The sequence below is a fragment of the Trachurus trachurus genome (assembly GCF_905171665.1).
Source record: "Trachurus trachurus genome assembly, chromosome: 23".
Classification (NCBI taxonomy): Eukaryota; Metazoa; Chordata; class Actinopteri; order Carangiformes; family Carangidae; genus Trachurus; species Trachurus trachurus.
In genome coordinates this window covers 3,483,463-3,504,760 of record NC_139912.1, presented here as the reverse complement: position 1 = coordinate 3,504,760, position 21,298 = coordinate 3,483,463, and the positions used below count along the sequence as shown (strand labels likewise).

Genomic DNA, 21,298 nt, shown 5'->3' with positions numbered 1-21,298 from the left:
TGCTTCGGGGTCATGGATGTATGTTCGGAGCTTTATACAGTCTATGGTTCGGAGTGAACTGATATCAATGTAGATGCCGTATTGTTTGTAGGGCTGAAGCCGATATCCGAGTACTCACTCGGCTTGGGCGGTACCCGGGTGCCATTTCACTACTAGGAACCCCCCCATGGGGGGCGGATAGCAATTTGAACACATTAGCTAGCATTAGCATGTTACCGTCACAACACGACCTGTCCATCTGCCCGTGTGTGCGCCAGCGCGAGAGGGAGAGAGTCGCGGCCGCCACAGACTCGTTTATATACAAATGGTAAACGCTGGATGCGCTGGTTGATAAGTTTCGTTTTTTACCAGACCCTTATAATATTCCCAAGTTGCAATAAATACAATGCAATATGAACTATATCGTGTTGTGTCTCTCCTTGGTCTTGATAACCAAGACTTTTGTGAGTCTTGAGGCATTGCCAGCCTTAATATCTCATTGGTAAATGCTCTATAAGGCATAGATAGTGCCCACTTTAGATGAGCTCACACAAAATACTTAATTAACGAGTAGTAAGTGCTTTGTAACTGCCTGAATTCATGAATTCCTGCATTAATAACTGTTTATAAGACATCCATTGGAAATTAAATTTGTGAGTTTTTATAAAACATTTACTAACACTCACTAACCATTCATACTGGACGTGTAAGAGCGGCTTGGGAATGCTGAATCCATCATTTATATAGAAGAGCTTATTAATGAAGAGTAAAACATTTACAACTGTGATAGTAAACCACATACTAATGAGTATTAACGTCAGAAACATGCTTTATAAATGATGAATTCAGTGTTTACTAATCCATAACTACTGTGCTTATCAATGATGAGTAAAACATGTATAACTATGTTTACTAACTACATACTAATGAGTATTCATGTGTTATAAATTATTAATTCAATATTTATTCATGCTTAACTAATGCTTAATAGTGTGTACTCATTATAAAGTGCTACCAAGATTTTTTTTTTTTAAATCTCCAGATTTCTTACAAAGAAACATGCTCCTACAAAGTTTTTTTTATCAATAATACTTTACACTGTCATATTTTTTAACAAAGTTCTGTTCCCTACTTGTATTCCAGCACAGTCTGCAAATGAAACTGAATAAAACTGGGCTCAAACAACAGACTTTATCTCACATCCCTCATCAGAAAATAATGAATTATCAGTTTATAACCTATGAAAAATAGTATATTTACGGTGAATTGAAGATTTCATAATCAAAGAAGGAAATCCAAATACTTTTAAACCTTAAAATGTAAATGCAAGTGTCATAGCTGCTTCCTATTTTGTCTGTTGTTGAGTTTCACTTTGCCTTTTTGGTGACTGGCTTCCCCTCAGAGGAAGTAATTTAGTCCTTATTTTTTATTTATGTTGAATAGACAATCTTTTCTGATAGCAGATGCCATTTTACGGCAACGTCCGATGTGAACACAGTGAATGTCTGAAGAAAGATAAGAGGCCATGACTTAATCGGTAACAAACATCCATCTGCATACTGCACTGTGCTGCAAGAGGCTGGCTGCTGGTAATTAATGATCATCCTGTGTTTCAGCTTTTGCTCCATTTATGTAGCACAGTGTTATGAAAACTCTTATTACTTAGATTTACCTAGTTAACTCCTGGATAGAAACGGATAATTTAAGTACCTGGCACGCAATGGTACTACATTGGCATAAAATGTATACATTTTGTATCTTATCAAACCATAAACACTTTAAAAAAACTCACCAAACTGAATTCACCACAGAGTTCTTCATAAGTAGAAAGATGACCAATACATTAAGATTATTCTGTCTAACAACTAGTGAACATTAGTAAAGATATAAAGGTTGTTTCTGTCTAGGCCTCGATCCTCTTCGCTAGATTTCCTGTTTATAAAAGCGGGGGCGAAGAGGATGTTGGGGAGGAGGAGACTCAACAGACTTTTGGCAACATAAGTTAATCACCAGCCCTTAGACAAACACAAAAAGTAGTGGCTTCTGTGGGAGGTGTATTAACACTTGACGGTATAACTTGTAACTACAGTGGTTTCAGTAATCCAGGTGTGACAAAATAAATGCCTGAAAAATCATCTTAAACTGAGCTGAAAAAGATCACATCTGGGAAACATTTCGATGATGATTAACACATGATTGTACGCGAGTGTTGTACGTAGGTTTTGTTGCTTGCTGCTCGAAACTTCCTGAAAAAGATTTTTGCGACAGGCTTGATCTAATTACAGTCCACTCAGTTTGTCAATATGTAACATTTATCACAATGAAAGGACAAAACTAATTGCCCCGGGTGGGATTAATAAAGTTGGATTGATTGATTGCTTGATAAGAAAGCACTGGAGTGAATCAAAAATTTAGAATTTTAATTTATTGTACAGTGAAATATATCATTCAGAGCATTCAGATCATTAAAATCTGAAGCCTGGTACAGTAAAGATCAGAGCAAGGCTGTACACGTTTGTAACTCATGAGGAAGTACTACCATGTAGAGGGCAGAACATGGTACTACAACCAAACTCCATTACATTTTCTGACGGTTTCAATTCATATCCTTCAACTTCTCGGTTGCTCAAAATATCAAAGCTGATTAGGTGATTAATCACAAACATCATATTTGCTTTTGGCTTTTCCTTTTGATTCTTAAGAATGGTAGAATAGATGACTAGTCAGTGTGGGAACAATCAGTAAAGGTGTGGATAATGTCTGCAGAAAGTAAATTTTTGTCACGATCACCACCCTCAATCTTGAATATCAGTTTCATCATTTGATAGAAAAGTTGAAATTATTCAGATGTGATTTTTACATAATGCTGAAAAAACACTGAACAATAAGTCCCACTTTATTTTACTCTTCAGACTTCCTTCATGACAAATGTTATGCAGATTTCCGTGTAACTCTCCAGTCAAACATTTATTTTATTTCACATTAGATTACAGTATAAAAAGTATATTTTTTCCTCACACTGCTAAATCAAAAGCTTGTTTTGTTGAAGTCTACAAACATGACTGATGTCATCACTTCCTATGGCGCTTAATCAACCCAATTATTTTTTCATTCACCTAAATAAAACATGAAAAAAATCTCATCAGTTTCATTGTAGCTGAACCTTTAGAACACAGTTCAGTTCAGTTTCATTTAAAATAACTTCACTGTCATTTCAGCAATGCCCAAGTACACCATGAAATAAAACATTGAATTCTCACAATAATAAATGCAACAGTTGAAAGTATCACAAATAATCCAAATAAAAACAAATAAATGAAGCAATAACAAAATGAAACAGAATTTCAAATACAGTAATTATGACAGGTTTGCATTTTAAACCCACCTGAAACGTACATGCTAAGTGAACAGAAGAACACAAACAAAAGTGTAATCTAATTATCAAAGTACATCATTGTGAGTTGTTAAAAAACATACCACCATTAGTACTTGAGATGGTAGCCCTTTAAAATGTTTTTTTTTTTTTTTAAATCTCTGATTTGCGTTTATGTGTCAACTGGAATAACACGAGTCATCTAATCATTTTGATTGACAGGACAGATGACTAGGGGAGCAGAGTTGCTGCCATTGTCATTGGTGCAGGGACTAATGTATGGAAGGAGCTTCTCTGTAAAGGAGCAGCCAGTGAAGGAGTAGAGAAGATCTGCAGAATCTACATCATAAAAGGAGATCAGGCCATCGTCATAATCAACAAACACCCCCACCTTCTGAAGATGATGATGGAGAGAGAGACGGACTTGACGGTCATCATTAGCCATGTACTCTTCTCCATTTCTTAACCATACAGTCCAGTAGCCATCATAAGGATTGGCACTGATATTTCCTCTTCTGTTTATTGACTCTTTGGCCACTCCTAGAGTCCAGGCTCTCTTCCCTTTAACCTGAACCTCAAAGTAAAATCTTCCTGATGAAAAACTCTGCTTTCCTAAGACATTAACACAGATATTAAATCTGTCACGGCTGTCTGGGAGTTTTTGACGTACAGTACCACAATACACTTGTTTTCCATCTTCAGACAGGACAAGTGCTGGATGTGCTGTATCAGGATTCAGAGTCACATCCACTCCAAACTGCTGGACACTCTTCAGCTCAGCCTTCTGTCTTTCATACTCATCATGACCCACAGGAGATATAATGAGAGGAGCAGAGTTTATGCCACCTTCATGAGTGCAAGGACTAAAATACGGATAGAGTTTCTCAGTGAAGGAACAGTTGGTGTAGGAGTAAAGAAGATCTGCAGAAGCTACATCATAAAAGGAGACTAGACCCTCATCATAGTCCACAAACACTCCTATCCTCTGTGGATTCTGATTCAGAAACAAACTGACTGAATTGTCATCATTAGCCGTGTACTCATCTTCATTCCTTAACTTTACAGTCCAGAAACCATATCTAGGTCTGAGTGTGATATCTCCCTTCCTGTCAATCGACTCTTTGGCCACTCCTACGGTCCAGTAGCCTGGTCGCGCCCACACTAGTGACGTCACGCCTCGCAAAAGCGCTGCTGACTTCTAGTCTGGCCAACCGTGCTATTAACTGGATTTCTGTCTCCCGAATTTTCGGGAACTCCACCCTCTTTTTCGAGAGCCAATCAACGTTGAGCCTCTCCAACGGATCTGGGTAGAGGCGTGTTCAAGTAAGTGAAGCAGTAGAGCAGCGGCCGGAACCTCATTGTAAACAGCAGCATGGAGCAGCGGACAGAGGAAAGAGCGGTGTGATTGGTTTAAGCTTCGACACCGCCTATTCTGGCTTCGACCAATAGCAGACTGAGGCATTTGAGGGGGGGCGGGTAAACCAGGTTTGAAGGATGCGCTTTGAGAAATGGATTCTCTTAACGTCTTGGCCAGACCCAATGCTGAGTATCAACATTAGAAAGTCGTGCCAACCAGGCTAACGGTCCAGGCCGTCTTCCCTTTAACCTGAATCTCATAGTAAAATTTTCCTGAGGAGAAACACTGCTTCCCCAGTACATTGACACAGCTTTTGAACCTTTTGAGGTTTTCTGGGAGTTTTTTCCATACACCACCATCATGAACTTTCTTCCTGTCATCAGACAGAAAGAGAGCAGGATGTGCTGTTTCAGGATCCAAAGTCACCTCCACTTCAAACTGCTGAATCCTTGACAAATTAGTTTTCTTTGTTTCATAGTCATTTTGACTAAATTTACCCAAGTCCTGTGTCTTTGGGTTCAGTGTCTGATTGACAGGAGAGATTATCAGACGGGCAGAGTTTGCACCACCATCATTTGTGCAAGGACTAAAGAATGGATAGAGTTTCTCTTTGAAGGAACAGTCGGTGAAGGAGTAAAGAAGATCTGCAGAATCTACATCATAAAAGGAGACTAGACCCTCATCATAGTCAACAAACACCCCCACCTTCTGAAGACAAGACTTGGGAGAGAGATGAACTATTTGATCATTAATGGCTTTGTATTCATCTTCATTTCTAAAACCCATAGCCCAGATACCATATCTAGGTCTGAGTGTGATGTCTCCCTTCCTGTCAATTGATTCTTTGGCCACTCCTACAGTCCAGGCCGTCTTCCCTTTAACCTGAACCTCAAAGTAAAATCTTCCAGAGGAGAAACTCTGCTTTCCTAAAACATTAACACACTGGTAAAATCTCTCTGGGTTGTCTGGTAGATTATTTATGAAATCACTATGATGTACTTGTTTCCCATCTTCAGACAGGGTGAGATTAGGATGTGCTGTATTGTGATCAAAGGTCACCTCCACTTCAAACTGCTGGACACTCCTCAGCTCAGCCTGCTTTATTTCATACTCATCATGATCAACAGGAGTTATGATGAGGGGAGCAGAGTTTACGCCACCTTCATGATTCCAAGGACAAAAGTATGGATAGAGTTTCTCATTGAAGGAGCAGTCAGTGAAGGAGTAAAGAGGATCTGCAGAATCTACATTATAAAAGGAGACCAGACCCTCATCGTAGTCCACAAACACTCCTATCTTTTGAGGATGCTGAATGAGTGAGAGACGGATTCGATGGTCATCATTAGCACTGTGCTCATTTTGATTTCTTAAACATAGAGTCCAGAAACCATCCTCAGGACAGAGTGTGATGCTCCCCTTCCTGTTAATTGACTCTTTGGTCACTCCCAAAGCCCAAGCTGTCTTCCCTTTTACCTGAACCTCAAAGTAAAATCTTCCAGTGGAGAAACTCTGCTTCCCTAAAACAGTAACACAGCTGTAACATCTCTCAGGGTTGTCTGGTAGATTCTTTCTGAAATCACCATGGTGTACTTGTTTCCCATCATCAGACAGGATAAGATTGGGGTGTGCTGTTTTGTGATCCAAGGTCACCTCCACTGCAAATTGTTGGACCCACTTGAGTGGTCTGGCCTTCCTTCTTTGAAATTTCTCCGTGTGACTACCAACATCAGATGATATGATGTCTGTAGAAAAACCGCAAAGCAGATATGTGGTCAGTCTTGCACAAAATTTGAATGAATGAATGAATGAATGAGTGTTTATTTCGATCACAGCATCAAAATTTCAACAAAACAAATTCAAGGTAGTAACAAATACTATACCGCTGGTCGAAAAGGGTTGCGGCTGAAGCAAAGCTTATAGCTGCCGCACCCTCATTTCTCATTTCATTATTAAAAACCATAAGCAGTCTGATCGGAATGACGCATATACATACACCCCACACACATACATACATATACCTACACAGTACGTCCCCCACCGACCATCCTATATCCACAAACCTTCACAACTCAAAAACAAAACAGGTCTAAATTTCCTAGTTTACATTACACATCCCATATCAATCCTATAGCTAAGAAACAGTCCGAATCAAACAAACAAGAAAACTTCATGTTTGTTGCAAAATTAAATTAATTATTTCCCTTTGTTGTTCTCTACATTTTCACTTCTGTACTTTTCAAAAATATTATTTTTAAACATTGTTTTTAAATGGGCAACATTTTTACTATCTTTAATATCTTCTGGTAAGCTATTCCAAAGTTTCACTCCACAGACAGATATGCACATACTTTTCAACGTGGTACGAGCAAAAGGTTGCTTTAACTTCCCTCTCCCTCTTAGGTTGTACCCTCCCTCTCTTTCCCCAAACATTTTTTGGATTTTTCCTGGAAGTAGATTGTGCTTTGCTTTATACAAAAATTGTGCAGTTTTGCAGTCCACTAGATCTCTAAATTTCAATGCTCTTGATTTTAAAAACAATACATTGGTATGTTCATGGTACCCCACATTATGCACTATTCTTATTGCACGCTTCTGCATGACACATATCGTGTGTAAGGTGCTTTTATATGTGTTACCCCAAACTTCGGCACAATAGGTCAGATAAGGAAGAACAAGAGTACAGTACAGTGAGTATAACGATTTATAATTAAGTATATGTCTTGTCTTACATAAAATACCTATTGTGCGTGAAAGCTTGGACCTAACATATTTAATGTGAGGCTTCCAGCACAAGTTGTGGTCAATGATCACACCTAAAAATATATTCTCATATACTCTTTCAAGCTTAACTCCGTCAATTTCTACTTCCGTCTGTATATCTAGATGTTTATCCCGCTTTCCAAAAATCATATATCTGGTTTTTTTAATATTTAAAGATAATTTGTTAACATCAAACCACAACTTGAGCTTTTCTAGCTCTCCCGAGACAACCTTCAAAAGTTGATGGAGGTTCTTCCCAGCACAGAAGACATTCGTATCATCAGCAAAAACCACACTGTTAAACATATTTGAGACATTGCATATATCATTGATATATAAAATAAATAATTTTGGTCCGATTATTGACCCTTGCGGTACACCACATACAATTTCTGCAAGAGTGGACTTCGTGACACCCATCTGTACAAATTGCTGTCTCTTTTCAACGTAACTTTTTAACCACTTTAACCCCACCCCTCTGATCCCATATCTCTCCAGTTTCTGTAATAAAATTGCATGGTCAATAGTATCAAACGCTTTCTTTAAATCTATAAAAACACCCACTGCATACTTCTTGTCATCTATTGCACTTGTTAACTCCTCAACCAGTTCCATCAATGCCATTGCTGTTGATCTGCCTGCTCTGAAGCCATACTGACTTTCCATGAGCAACATGTGTTTATCGATGAAGCTGTCCAACCTAACCACAAAAAGTTTCTCCAGTATTTTAGAGAATTGTGGAAGCATTGATACTGGCCTATAATTTGTGTACAGGTTTTTTTCCCCAGATTTGTATAGTGGAATTACTTTAGCCACTTTCATTTTGTCAGGAAAACAGCCTGATTTAAATGAGAGATTACATATATATATTAAAGGGTCCACAATAGTATCGATCACTTGCTTAATTAAATTCATGTCAATTCCATTACAGTCTTGCGATGTTTTGTTCTTGAAATTACGAACAATGTCCATTATTTCGTTTTCGTCTGTATTTCGCAGAAAAATTGTGGCTGGGTTTCTTTCACTGAAATATTTTTCAATGCCTCCCCCCAGTGGAGGTTTTATTTCACTTGCCAGTTTAGGCCCTACATTCACGAAAAAATTGTTGAAGGCTTCCACTGCATCTTTTCTATCAGTGCCTGTCCTATCATTACCTATGAAACAATCAAAGAAACTGGTGCTGGATTTCTTATTTCTGATCATTGTGTTTAAAATTTTCCATGTACCTCTAATATTATTTTTACATTTATCAAGTATATTATTGTAATATTCCTTCTTACATTTCCTAATTATATCTATAAGTTTATTTTTATATTTTTTATATCTAATTTCACTGTCATTTGTTCTATTTTTTATATAGTTTTTATACAATGAGTTCTTTTTTCTACAGGCATTCAACAGGCCCTTCGTGATCCAGGGCTTGTCATTGCCATTTGCTTTCCCCTTACTTTGTATCACTGGGCAGCTTCTATCAAAAATTGATAAGAATATCTCTAAAAAATTGTCATAAGCCGAGTTGGCATCTATTGCTTGATAGACCAACCCCCAATCTTGCCCTGCTAGTGCACTTCTCATTTTTCTAATACTATCCTCAGTTCGCAGTCTCCTCTGTCTTATTTCCGGTCCAACCTCTTTTAATTTAAGTTCACAGTCATATAGTAAAAACACTGGCAGATGGTCACTTATGTCATTTATTAGTATCCCACTGCTTAAATTGCCTTCCAAATAATTTGTATAAATATTATCTATTATTGTAGCTGATTGTGATGTTATTCTACTTGGTTTGGTGATAGTAGGATAAAAACTCATACTATACATTGCAGCACAAAACTCATCAATTGCTTCAACTTTGTTAGGATTTAATAGGTCTATATTATAGTCACCACAAATGAAAGTGACCCTCTGCTCAGTGTTTGTAAACAAGCTTTCCATTACATCAGTAAAGTGCTCTATACTGGAGCTGGGAGCTCTATAGACACAACTGACAGTAATGTTTTTGCTTTTCCCCATGACAATCTCCACGGATATACATTCACACACATCATCGATAGCAATAGTCATATTTTTAATAATCTTATATTTTAACCTTCTATCCACAAATATCGCTACCCCCCCTCCTCTTTTGTTGACTCTATTAATACAATTAAATTCATATCCCTCTAATTCAAAATCTATCCCCTTATCCTGAGTAAGCCATGTCTCTGATATTGCTACCACACTAAAGGGTGTAATGAATTGACTCAGGTACTCTTTTATGTCTTGAAAATTCGCATATAAACTCCTGCTGTTGAAGTGTATGATAGACACTCCGTTTTTTAAATTGACTTTATTTTTAAACTGATTTTCCGTATAATAGCAACAATCACTGTTTACATCATTAAAGAAATTATCCTCAGGGTCAATGTCTGAGTCGTCATGCATATCGATTTAGTAAATTCATAAGGTTACGTGTGAACACAAACATTACTCTATATATTTTACACTCAGTCCCGGCATTTAGTAAATTCATAAGGATACATGTGAACGCACACAATAGTCTATATATTTTACACTCAGTCCCAGCATTTGGTAAACGGTTTGATTGTGCCACTCCTGTTGCCATCTCTTTTGTTCTTTTCAAGCACACGCACCCAATGACAAAACTCCAATAATAGTCGCACATCCCAACTCCGTACACACATCCACTCCCACCCCCCTTATCACTCATCCTCTTGCACATAACTGCTCGTAGTCCAAGGGCTGCTATCCACGTGCGTATAGTCCCCACATCGTGCAACTGTCCCATGATCAGTGGGCAGCGGCGACTCCATTCCACCCAGTTGTCGCGCATGCTTCGGCGCGCACATGCACCGTACCCATATGTCCCTTTGTCCATACTCCACTCTCTTTCCCACTGGACCTCCGAGCTCGCGCGCGCACACACACACACACACACACACACGCACACACACACACGCACGCACGCACGCACACACACTTTATGTCCACCCCAAGGGGCAAAAAAAAAAAAAAAAAAAAAAAAAAAAAAAAGAAAAGGAGGAGGAGGAAGCGCAAAAAAGCGTAAAAAAGAAAAAAGGAAAAAACATAGCGATCCTGTGGCCAGTAGGAAAAAACAAAAACAAAAACAAAAAATAGTCAATGCTCTGGCCCCGAAATAAGCCAGTGTAGACAGGAGGGGGAAAACCCGTACAAAAATGAAAAAGGAAAAAATAGATTACCAGTTCAAAAAGGAAAAAAGGATTTATCTTACCATAAAGTAGTGTCATTGTAATTTATCCAGCTCCCCCAAACTTCTGACGACCAGGACCTTTGCTTGCTCTGGAATAGACCCGTTGAGTTTGATGAATATTTTGCAGTTGGATGTCCACGTAGACTGTATTTTCTTCTGTGTTCGTAGTAGTCTTGCCTTCTTCGCTATCTCCGCATTCCGTTTTGTCAAGTGTTCATTTAAATAGACGCTGGTACCTTTCAGCATACGTCCCTGTTTCAGTAACTCCGATTTGAACCTTCGGTTTGCAAACCGCATGATTACGGTTGGTTTGTCATGACGGCCCGTTGTGGTTCTGCGAGGAAGAAGGTGGCAAGCTTCTATGGTGTTGGTATCCAGCCTAATTCCCTTTGACTGGAAAAAGATAGACACCTGTTCCTCCACAGAACGGGAGTCCTGCTCAATAGGTTCAGTATGCTCTCGTCGCGTCGCATGGGCATAGGATCTTGGTTTAATGTCCAATCCAGACAGAACTTGTGGACACGTGGACTTCATCTGGCTGTGGGAGGTGCAGGTGGGGGAACTATATTTAATGACCTTACCTTTAAATACGTCACCAGAAATGTGAGCAACACCCTGGAAAGAATCTAGAATTTTTCCTTCCTCTGAGTTGCTTGGAGTGAGAACGATTTGGTGGCTGGTGGTTGGGTGCTCTTTAGTCTCTGCGACTGGGAGTCATGGGACATACCATCAAGAAAAATAAATTATTATTATATTTTTGTAACTCGTAGCTACTAATAAAATATTTTAATTCCAGATTTGTATTTAGATGAATGTAGTATCTCTGCTTTTGGTCTTCACCTAACTAACCTCTTGGTCTTGAGCTGACGTTCTTCAAGCGTTCCACCAGATCATTCCTTTTGATCTTTTCCAGAACCTTCAAGGTTATCTCAAGAGCCCCACAATTCAGATATTGGTGGAGCATTAAAGGGTTAGTTCGGGTCTTTTGATATGAATCTATATAGCATCCCCATCACCAGTTAGGTGCTGTGACACTGGCTTTCCCCGGACTGCGTCCCGTGAGCGGAGTTCCGGTCTGGTTTCGGTGCTGACGAATGTAGTCCGGCTAGTTGGCTGGGGTCACGAAAATAAAGCGTTTTTCTTCTCAAAACAATATGCGTTCAAAAGAGTGATATATTTGCATCACAAAACCGTTGTCCACGAAAAAGTCTGACCTCGCAATCGCTTGGCGCTATTTTCTCTCCCTCCGTATCACTGCGCGCTGCCGCCTGTAGACGGCTGTGCACGTTTCCATCAGCTGTTTCACGGAGTTTACTGCTCGGATAGTTCACATAAACATATCTGATTATGACACAAGTCATGAAGCCATCCCTTGTTTTAGCACAGAGCCAAAGGGAGAGCTTTATGAACCTGATGTGATGCTGAACCTCGTCAGATGGAGTTAGAGCCATAGACTGTTAGGTAGGCCTATATAAAAGAGGTGGGTGATCGTTGCAGCGCAGTTCATGGTGGAAGATCAGACCGACAAACATACACAGACAGACAGCGTGCATCACCTGCACCGGACGGTGCTGCTGAAAAAAAAGAAGAAAAAAAAGAACGGCACTACTCTCCAGCCAGCTGACGTGCAGCTCACCTGCAGCGGTCAGAGGAGCCTCAGTTCTCTCTTTAGCCTGGTGTTTGGCTGCACTTTGTTTAAAAGTTCAACATGTGAAGATCTAACTACTATCTGAACACCGGTCAGCTGAGCCAGAGCACAGTGGACGCAGCTGGTGTGGAGGCTCGCTATTTTATAACGGCAAGAAAAAAATAATCCTGATTGTCTGATAGTGTGTGTACATTTGTCGGGCTGATCTTCCATCACGGACTGCGCTGCATTACTGATCATCACCCGGTCACCTTGTCTGTCACAGCTGTGGTCTAACTTCAGCTTGTCACTTCCCTGTCCCTCCTCTCTCTCTCTCTGTCTGCTCGTTTTAACTCCATCTGACGAGGTTCAGCATCACATCAGGTTCATAAAGCTCTCCCTTTAGCTCTGTGCTAAAACAAAGGATGGTTCATCACTTGTGTCATAATCAGATATGTTTATGTGAACTATCCGAGCAGTAAACTCCGTGAAACAGCTGATGGAAACGTGCACAGCCGTCTACAGGCGGCAGCGCGCAGTGATACGGAGGGAGAGAAAATAGCGCCAAGCGATTGCGAGGTCAGACTTTTTCGTGGACAACGGTTTTGTGATGCAAATATATCACTCTTTTGAACGCATATTGTTTTGAGAAGAAAAACGCTTTATTTTCGTGACCCCAGCCAACTAGCCGGACTACATTCGTCAGCACCGAAACCAGACCGGAACTCCGCTCACGGGACGCAGTCCGGGGAAAGCCAGTGTCACAGCACCTAACTGGTGATGGGGATGCTATATAGATTCATATCAAAAGACCCGAACTAACCCTTTAAGTCCACCATGTCTGGCCTGTCTGACTCTTTCACGTTGGCCAGTGGGATGCTTGAACGGCCTTCCAGGACACCATTGTCTCTCACATAAAATTTGAAGAGTTTAAAGTGCTCATCATTCAAATCCAGCAGCGCATTCAAGAGCTCCTCCCTAAATGTAGCCATTATGGCTTCCTGCTATAAACATGAGACATTTTCTGATCAGACTTTTGAAAACCAACATAATCTCTCCTTGATCAGAACCCCTACATTTGGATACTTCCAAAAAACATACTTTTACATAGTTTTATTTTATTTATTTTTGACAAATATTACTTTATACTGTCAAAGTTCTGCTCCCTACTTGTATTCCAGCACAGTCTGCAAATGAAAGTGAATACACTGGGCTGAAACAACAGACTTTACCTCGCATCCCTCATCAGAAGATAACGAATCAGTTTATAACCTGTGAAAATCTGCCATGAAAGTAATACTGATTAGCGACTGGACTTCATCATGCTCATTCCTAGTGCTCAAGCTGGGAGGTCAGACCTCATCTGCTGATCAGAAGCTAAAAGATATTCAGTGTCTTTCTAAGCAGTTGGTAACACTAAAATAAGGTAAGTATATTTACAGTGTATTGAAGATTTCATATCAAAGAAGGAAATCCAAATACCCTACTTTAAAACATTTAAATTTAAGTGCCAATGTCTAGCAGCTTTGAACATTTAAACGTAAATGCCACTATAGCTGCTTCCTATTTTGACTGTTATTGAGTTTCATTCTGCCCTTTTGGTTGAACGTGGCTTCCCCACAGAGGAAGTAATTTGGCTCTATAGAAATGTCACAGAAAAAAATGCTGTGGAGAGTCAAGTCTTATTTTTTCCTCTATTAACGATTTAAATCATCTACATTTCTTTTGCAATTTTATGAGCCCTTGCTTGTGGTAAAGCAGGATTTGTATGGGATTTATGTTGGATAGTTTAACTTTTCTGATAGCAGAAGCCATTTTACTGTACCTTTTTGAAACCACGATTCCACAACTGTGACACAAATACTCAATTGGACATCAAGGATGGACATCTGGCACTTTTGATGTGAACACCGTGAATGTCTGAAGAAAGATAAGAAACCATGACTACTGAATCAGCAACAAACATCCATCCACATTCTGCTCTACGCTGCAAGAGGCCAGCAACTGATAATGTATCATCACCCTGTGTGCCAGCTTTTGCTCCGTTTGTGTACCACAGTGATCATTTTAAAGTACTCAGCAGACAATGGTGCTACCTATGCATAAAAACTATACATTATGTATCTTTAAATGCTTGAAAAACTCACCAAACTGAATTCACCATAGAGTTCCTGAGAAGTAGACAGATGAACAATTAATTACGATTATTCTGTCTAACATCTAGTGAATATTATTAAAGATATAAAGGTTGTTACTGTCTTGGCCTCGATCCATTTCCTGTTTAAAAAAGTACAGTGAGTGGAGGAGGAGGAGGAGGAGACTCAACAGCAACATAGGTTAAACACCAGCACTTATCATGGCAGCCTCAGACAAACACAAAAAGTAGGCTAGTGACCTTTGTGGGAGTCATACAGAAACTTGACAGTATCACTTGTAACTGCAGCAGTTGCAGTAATCCAGGTGTGATGAAACAAAAGCCTGTAAAATTGTCTTAAACTGAGTTGAAAAAGATTAGACCTTTGCGATCTTTCGAACATTTCGATGATGATAAACACAATTGTATAAGTTTTGCTGCGTGCTGCTGAAAACTTCTTGTCATCAGGAGTTTTTGCGAACAGCTTGATCTGATTACAGTCTACTCGGTATGTCAATATATAAGATTTATCACAATAAAAGGACAAAATGCAATGTGTGACACAGCTACATGTGTTATTTAAAACTTGTTTATAAGAAAGTACTGGAATGAATCAAAAACTTAGATTGAAGCATAATACACACTTTTAATTTATTGTACAGTGAAAAGAAATCATTGAGAACCAGATACAACCACCTCTACAGACAAGAATATACCTTCAACACAGAAAATTGAAGAATGGTAAGGATCAGAACAAGGCTGCACATGAGGAAGTAGTACCATCTAGTGGGCAGAACATGGTACTACAACTAAACTCCATTACATTTTCTGACGGTTTCAATTTATATCCTTCAGCTTCTACTTTTCTTTTGCCCAAAATATCAAAGCTGATTAGTTGTTTAATCACAAACATCATATTTACTGATGTTTTTTCTTTTTGATGTGTCTCAAGAATGGCAGAATCTGTTCTGAATGGATGACTGGTCAGTGTTACTGAGGGCAGAGATGATCAGAGGGGCAGTATTTCTATGACAACGACCAGGACTGAAGAATGGATAGATTTTCTCAGTGAAAGAACAGTCAGTAAAGGAGTGGATAATGTCTGCGGAGTCTACATTAAAAAATAAAACTGATCCTTTATTGTAATCCACAAACACACCCACCTTCTTCAGTGGATATTTTACACTGAGATTGGCACCAGAAGCTTTGTACTCATTGGTATTCCTTAAATATATAGTCCAGTAGCCAGCACTGGGACTTGCTGTGATTGATCCCTTCCTACTGGCTGATTCTTTGACAATGCCTAAATCCCAGGAAGTCTTCCCTTCCACCTGAACCTCATAGTAAAATCTTCCTGAATAGAAACTCTCCTTTCCCAAGACGTTGAGAGCAGTGTTGAATCTCTTTGGGTTATCCGGAAGATTTTGTTGTACATCTCCACAATGAACTTGTTTCCCATCGTCAGACAAAATTAGATTAGAATTTGCCGTATCAGGATCTAGGGTCACATCAACTGCAAACTCCTGTACTCTGATCAACTTGGCTTTAGAAATCAACCCCTCTGTCCCATTGTTAAATTCTTCCTTTAGCTGAGTCACAGCACTCCCCACACTCCGTCCATATGCGGGAAGTGGGATGCTGACTTTTGTCCAATCTTTGGTGGGTGGAATAACATCCCTGGGTGAGAAGTTTCGGACAAAGCTGATGTGGTCTTTGCTTTGCGACAGCTTCTCCACCTCAGCACTTCCCTTGGTCAGCTCGGACACTTCCTGCTCCAGCTCTTGGATGAATCCTTCAGCCTGTTTCTGCGTTGTTTTGTCCTTTTCTTCAATTGCTTCGATGAGATTATCCAGACTTCTTTGAACCAGCAGCAGCAACACACCAAAGACCTGCACACTGTCTGCGATGTGTCTATTTGCGGATTCCTTGCTGCGCTCTACTGAGTGTGTCAGTTCCTGGATTTTCATCTGTCTCTCCTGGATCATCAGCTTGATTTCAGCGTTGGTCTTCTTCAGCTCTGCCTTCTTTTTTTCATATTCACTTTCAGGAAGACCATAATCATGGTTCTTGAGGCCTAAAAACAGATCAGATCAGGTCTTCAACAGCAGCTTTTATTGTTGATTGCTGTTATTGTTTGAACATTATAGTAAATCCACAAAGAATATTATGGATATATTAATATTTTTACTCTTCTCAACTTACCATTCTTGATGAGGGACAAATGCTGCACCAGATCATTTCTGTTGATCTTCTCTAAGATCTTAATTGTCAGCTCTAGAGCATCGGGGCCGCCATATTTTTGCACCATCCTATCCACTGTGTCTTGCCTGTCTGCCCCCTCCAGACGGGCCTCTGGGATGCCTGAGAAGCCTTCCATGATGTCATCCTGCTTCAGGAACCACTGGAACTCCTTGAGCTGCTCAGTCGTCAAATTTTCCAGAGTATTCCAGAGACTTTCGTTAAGTTTTGCCATTGTTGTTCCCTGATAAAAAGAAGATAAGAACTACTAATGAAACCACTTTACTGACTTTACTTTAATGAGCTAGGTCTTGAACCAAGTGGTTCTGAAACAGGAACTAAAGAAGAAACTATTCACATTCACAAATGTACTTCTCTTTTCCCCCCCGCAAATAACCTGTCACTTCATTTTCCCTCAAAGTTGGCCTCTTAAAGGGACAACGAGCAGTTTTGGAAAGCAAAGTGTTTTCACACTACATTTACCATGAGCCTCTGCGCGCATGGTGAAATTCTTGGACCGGCGCAAGACGGACGTTTTGCCAAGAATGTTTTTATTCATCATCAAGAATTAAAGTCAGAGGTTCAAAGACGATCAGATACCGCCGTAGTTCCGACCATAAACGGTGATTCAGCGCCGTTATTCTCATGACCCACCGGGCAGCGTTCGCGAAACCGAAAGTAAGGAAATGCTGGTCAGCTCGCCCAGCATTTCCACCACTAATAATAATAACAAAATAACGATAGAGACAAAATTATATGTTTATCAAAAATGGACCCATTAACAAGTGTGGGTAACGTAGATTCATCCACATTAATATGAAACTTTTTTATTGTCGCGTTCGTTCTGCCGATGGAGAAACTCCTTGTTGTCCCTTTAAAGCAGATATCAGTGGAATGTTTTTGTTAATATAAGTCCTAAATAGTCCTATTTTCCGTCAGCAATCACTTACATGAAGTATTTCGGCCTAAACACGAGTCTCTCCGTCATTCTGCTCTGCTGTAACCCGAGGAGAAAATTTTCCTTGTGGGATACAAGTGTTATCCAATGAGGAGAGAGAACGGCATGAAGGGCTGTGTGTGCAGCCAAGGGATGCGCGTGAATGTGGTGACGTAGCACGAGGACCAATTGATGCCTGACAAGGGCGGGGGCTGCTAACTCATGGTGCGTTCAAAGAAACTCGTACTTTGTGTTTTTCCTTCCTGTGAAGTCATACCAGTTCGATCTGGTACGAGTTCACGGGTCGGAAGTTACGAGTGGCCGTTATAGGGAACTTTCACAGACAACAGGATGGTAAAAACACGAGCTACGGGTTACCTGGAACGCTACCAAGTCGTAGTTGTGACTTGAAGCTGAACTTACGGTTTCAAAAGCCTGCCTTGAACGCAGCATTAGCCGAAACGGCCGTGAAGCTGATATCTGCTTTAAGCTTAAGCCACAACAGCTCAGTTTTTCATTAAAATCTGATTCTTGTAAAGTGCAGACTGATATGAATACAAGTGGAAAAAGAAAAGAAGAAACAAAATCTCTGCTGTTTAAAAGGCTTTGAAAGAATTTTGAGGCATGTTCTGACACGCTGGATCTCAACCATGAGAACATTTATGATGAAATGAGAGTTACCAGAGTTAATAATTTGTAGATCTTTGTCAAACTGTACAACAAATTACTATAAGTGAATATTTGAAATTAAAGTTTTCAGCGTATCCCTCTGGAAAGCTATAACGATCATAAACCCACACAATCAATAAATTATTTTGGTGTGAAATAGTTTTACCTGTTATCAGCGATTTTCTTGCCTCTTCTGGAAGATGTTGCCTCTCAGCCGTCGGCGTCTGACTGTTATGAAATCATCAAACTGTCAGTATGACATCAGCGTGGGCCAACCTATGAGCTGTGCCACCATGTGACGTGCTCTAATTGTGAGACAAAATTATGGTGTGGATGCAGCATGGTGTGGTTTGTAGCCAATAGTAATACTGACTGTGTAAACTAGCAGGTAACAAGATCGTATTACATATAGATAAAACAATATGGACCCACAATAAAAGACATCTGGTTAGCAGAGCAGGTTAAAATAGAGGAACTTAAGTATAAACTCTGGTCAAACTGGTTTAAACATGGCTGAGCCAGGAACCAGGCCACAGATTGAGAGGTGATGTGTTTCCTGCTCCCAGTGTGTTTACAGGACAGAGTCAAAGTTGGGAACAGGATAGGCAGGAATGGATTGAACATGCTGGTTTTACATTATGAACTGGCAAAGTGGGAGAGAAGAGAGTGCCTGGCACATTTTTCAGGTGTGTCTCAAAACAATGACCGGTTGCCTGTGTTTTTGCTTGTGGTTACTGTTCCTCTTGTTCCACCACAACTTCCACCACAACAAACAGTGTGTGAGAGGGAAGAGGATTAAATGTTACATTCTTAGTTTAATAAATACTAATTTGCTTTGTTGAATCCAAATAAATATTAATCAAACAGAAAAATATGCTGGTGCATAACATACTGCAATTTACCTTGGAGGCACTTTATGATGGAACCAATGCAGAGCAAGAACGAACCACCAAATGGTTGAAAAACATCTTTTAAAGTAAATACTGTATGCTGGTATTGGTGAGAGACAGATTCATCTTTTAAACCAAAGAGTGTGAGTTCTGTTCCAGAAAACAAAAGTCAAATCCCCCTGGCATCTGTAGTTAACAACTTAATATTCAGCCAGCAGTTGTGTGGTTTGTCAAAAGTAATTGAAAAAAAAAAAGTTAATCACAACAGTTTCAACCTTTAAGCAAAGTTGTGGTGCCTAAGTTTGTTTGTCCAACTCTCATATGAAAGCCTGTCCGTGTCCAGGCTTGTTTCATCTCTAGATTAAAACAAACAAACTACTGTAAAATGGCATTCACTGAAGCACATACCTCCATTCATCCCACACGTCTGTGAGATCTAGATTATAATCTGGATCTGCTCCAGACGTCACTTACTCAGATCTCAACACTATAAAAAAAAGTATGGCAAAAAATCCTGGTTCAGCCCCACACTATATAGATGAGCTCTTACCTGCCCCATGTCACATCCCTTCATCAGGTAAGATCACTCCATGCCGTTCATTCAAGCTAATGTTCTCTCTCTTTTTTTTTTCTTTTTTTTTTTTTTTTTAAATTGGATCAACAACAAAGGTCAGTATGAGTTATGATTGATCATTTTTCCTGTCTTTTGCTAATGTCTCCTTCATCTATTGATCTTTTTATTGTCATTATTCAGAATTTAGATAATTTAATATTGTTCATTCATGCTATGCTGATGGATGAAAAGCAGCTGAGCTTCCCTTCGGAGCCAAGTGAAAGACACAGTCTTGTATTAAAACTGCAAAACTTTGTAAAGTAAAAAGATGAACAGGTTTTCATTACTTTTTCTTGAACTGTCAGATCTTATCCATGTATCTCCACTTTGATAAAACTGTTCCCCTTTAATTGTAAATAGTACAATAAAGTTGTCTTAATTTCATTTATTTGGATTTTAATTATCATTTTCATAGTAAAGTTTATCCTTAACATAACTTTGGTTCAAATCTGTTTCAAATTAAGTTAGAGTTGACTTACTAGTCAGCTGTTGAACCAGACAAAAGGAAGCAAAGAGTTGAACGCTAAGTTTCGTTTTCTTTGATAACAACCAGCTGCACACATAATAAGCACAAGTTGCGTTTTAGTCAAATATTAACCAGCTGGATTCGTCACTGCATCGATGATAATGTGGAAACATACCAGGGTCAAATTTGATGATTCGTATAAACACTGAGCATCGTCCTCACTGGTACAGTAGCCTCCGCTCTTCTTCCTGGATAGCTGCTAACTGCTGCTAACCAGGTGAGGGAGAGGAAACGTCTGGAAGTCAATAGAGAAGTAGTGAGGGGAGGCAACTGTTGTAGTTCTCTGCAGCTGCCACTAAATGGCAGCAGGGAGTCACATGCGACTGACTGCACCTTTAATGACCATGACCAGTTGTTGCTGTTTTCACTCATTGATCTTTACTCATCTTTATGACAAAGATTATACCAGGTAAGATTCCTTGTCTACAACAGTTAAAATCAAAATCATTGTTAACCAGAGTTTTAACAGTTGAGATTTCCTTTTACTTACCTTTATTAAACTAGTATTCTCAGATTGAGGCTGATTGTGTCTGTCTTTAAGCAATGCAGAGGAGGAGCAGGGATGGATGGCAGCAGAGCACTCACCCATGTTGTAGTATCTAAAAAAAAAAGATGAAGGTGAAAGGAAGTTCATGTGTGGGTGGGACACACCCACATTGCCATCTGTAGAGTCATTATCTGCCAGTATAGTAATGAGAGGTTTTACAATAAGAAATATGTGTCTTCAAATGTCTAAGAGATTAAACACGCCTCCATTTGTTATGACCGATTTTCCGCCCAGACAAGTCTTTCAACATTTGATCATCCGGTTCAATTAAATAAGGCATTGAAGATTAAAAAAAACAAAACAAAACAAGAGCCACAGAGTAAAAATGTGGTGACATAGTAAAAAAAAAAAAAAAAAAAGTGTGCAGGATTGGAAAAGAAAAAGACAAAGAAGGAGTCAGCAGGTTGGGATGGAAAAGC

The 21,298-nt window shown here is 39.6% G+C and overlaps 1 protein-coding gene across 1 annotated transcript; it reads right to left on the bottom strand.

Annotated features, from left to right (window-relative positions):
* Window positions 1-5,067: 5,067 nt before the first annotated feature.
* On the bottom strand, window positions 5,068-20,550 carry LOC311006499 (uncharacterized protein; the record flags this gene model as incomplete). Its single annotated transcript, XM_083999347.1, has 6 exons — window positions 20,448-20,550; window positions 18,470-18,531; window positions 16,662-16,941; window positions 15,742-16,533; window positions 5,709-6,226; window positions 5,068-5,082 (listed from the first exon to the last, which is right to left on the bottom strand). Exons 3-6 carry the CDS (start codon window positions 16,930-16,932, stop codon window positions 5,068-5,070), a joined length of 1,596 nt encoding a protein of 531 aa, XP_083855473.1. The 5' UTR covers window positions 16,933-16,941; window positions 18,470-18,531; window positions 20,448-20,550.
* Window positions 20,551-21,298: the final 748 nt, after the last annotated feature.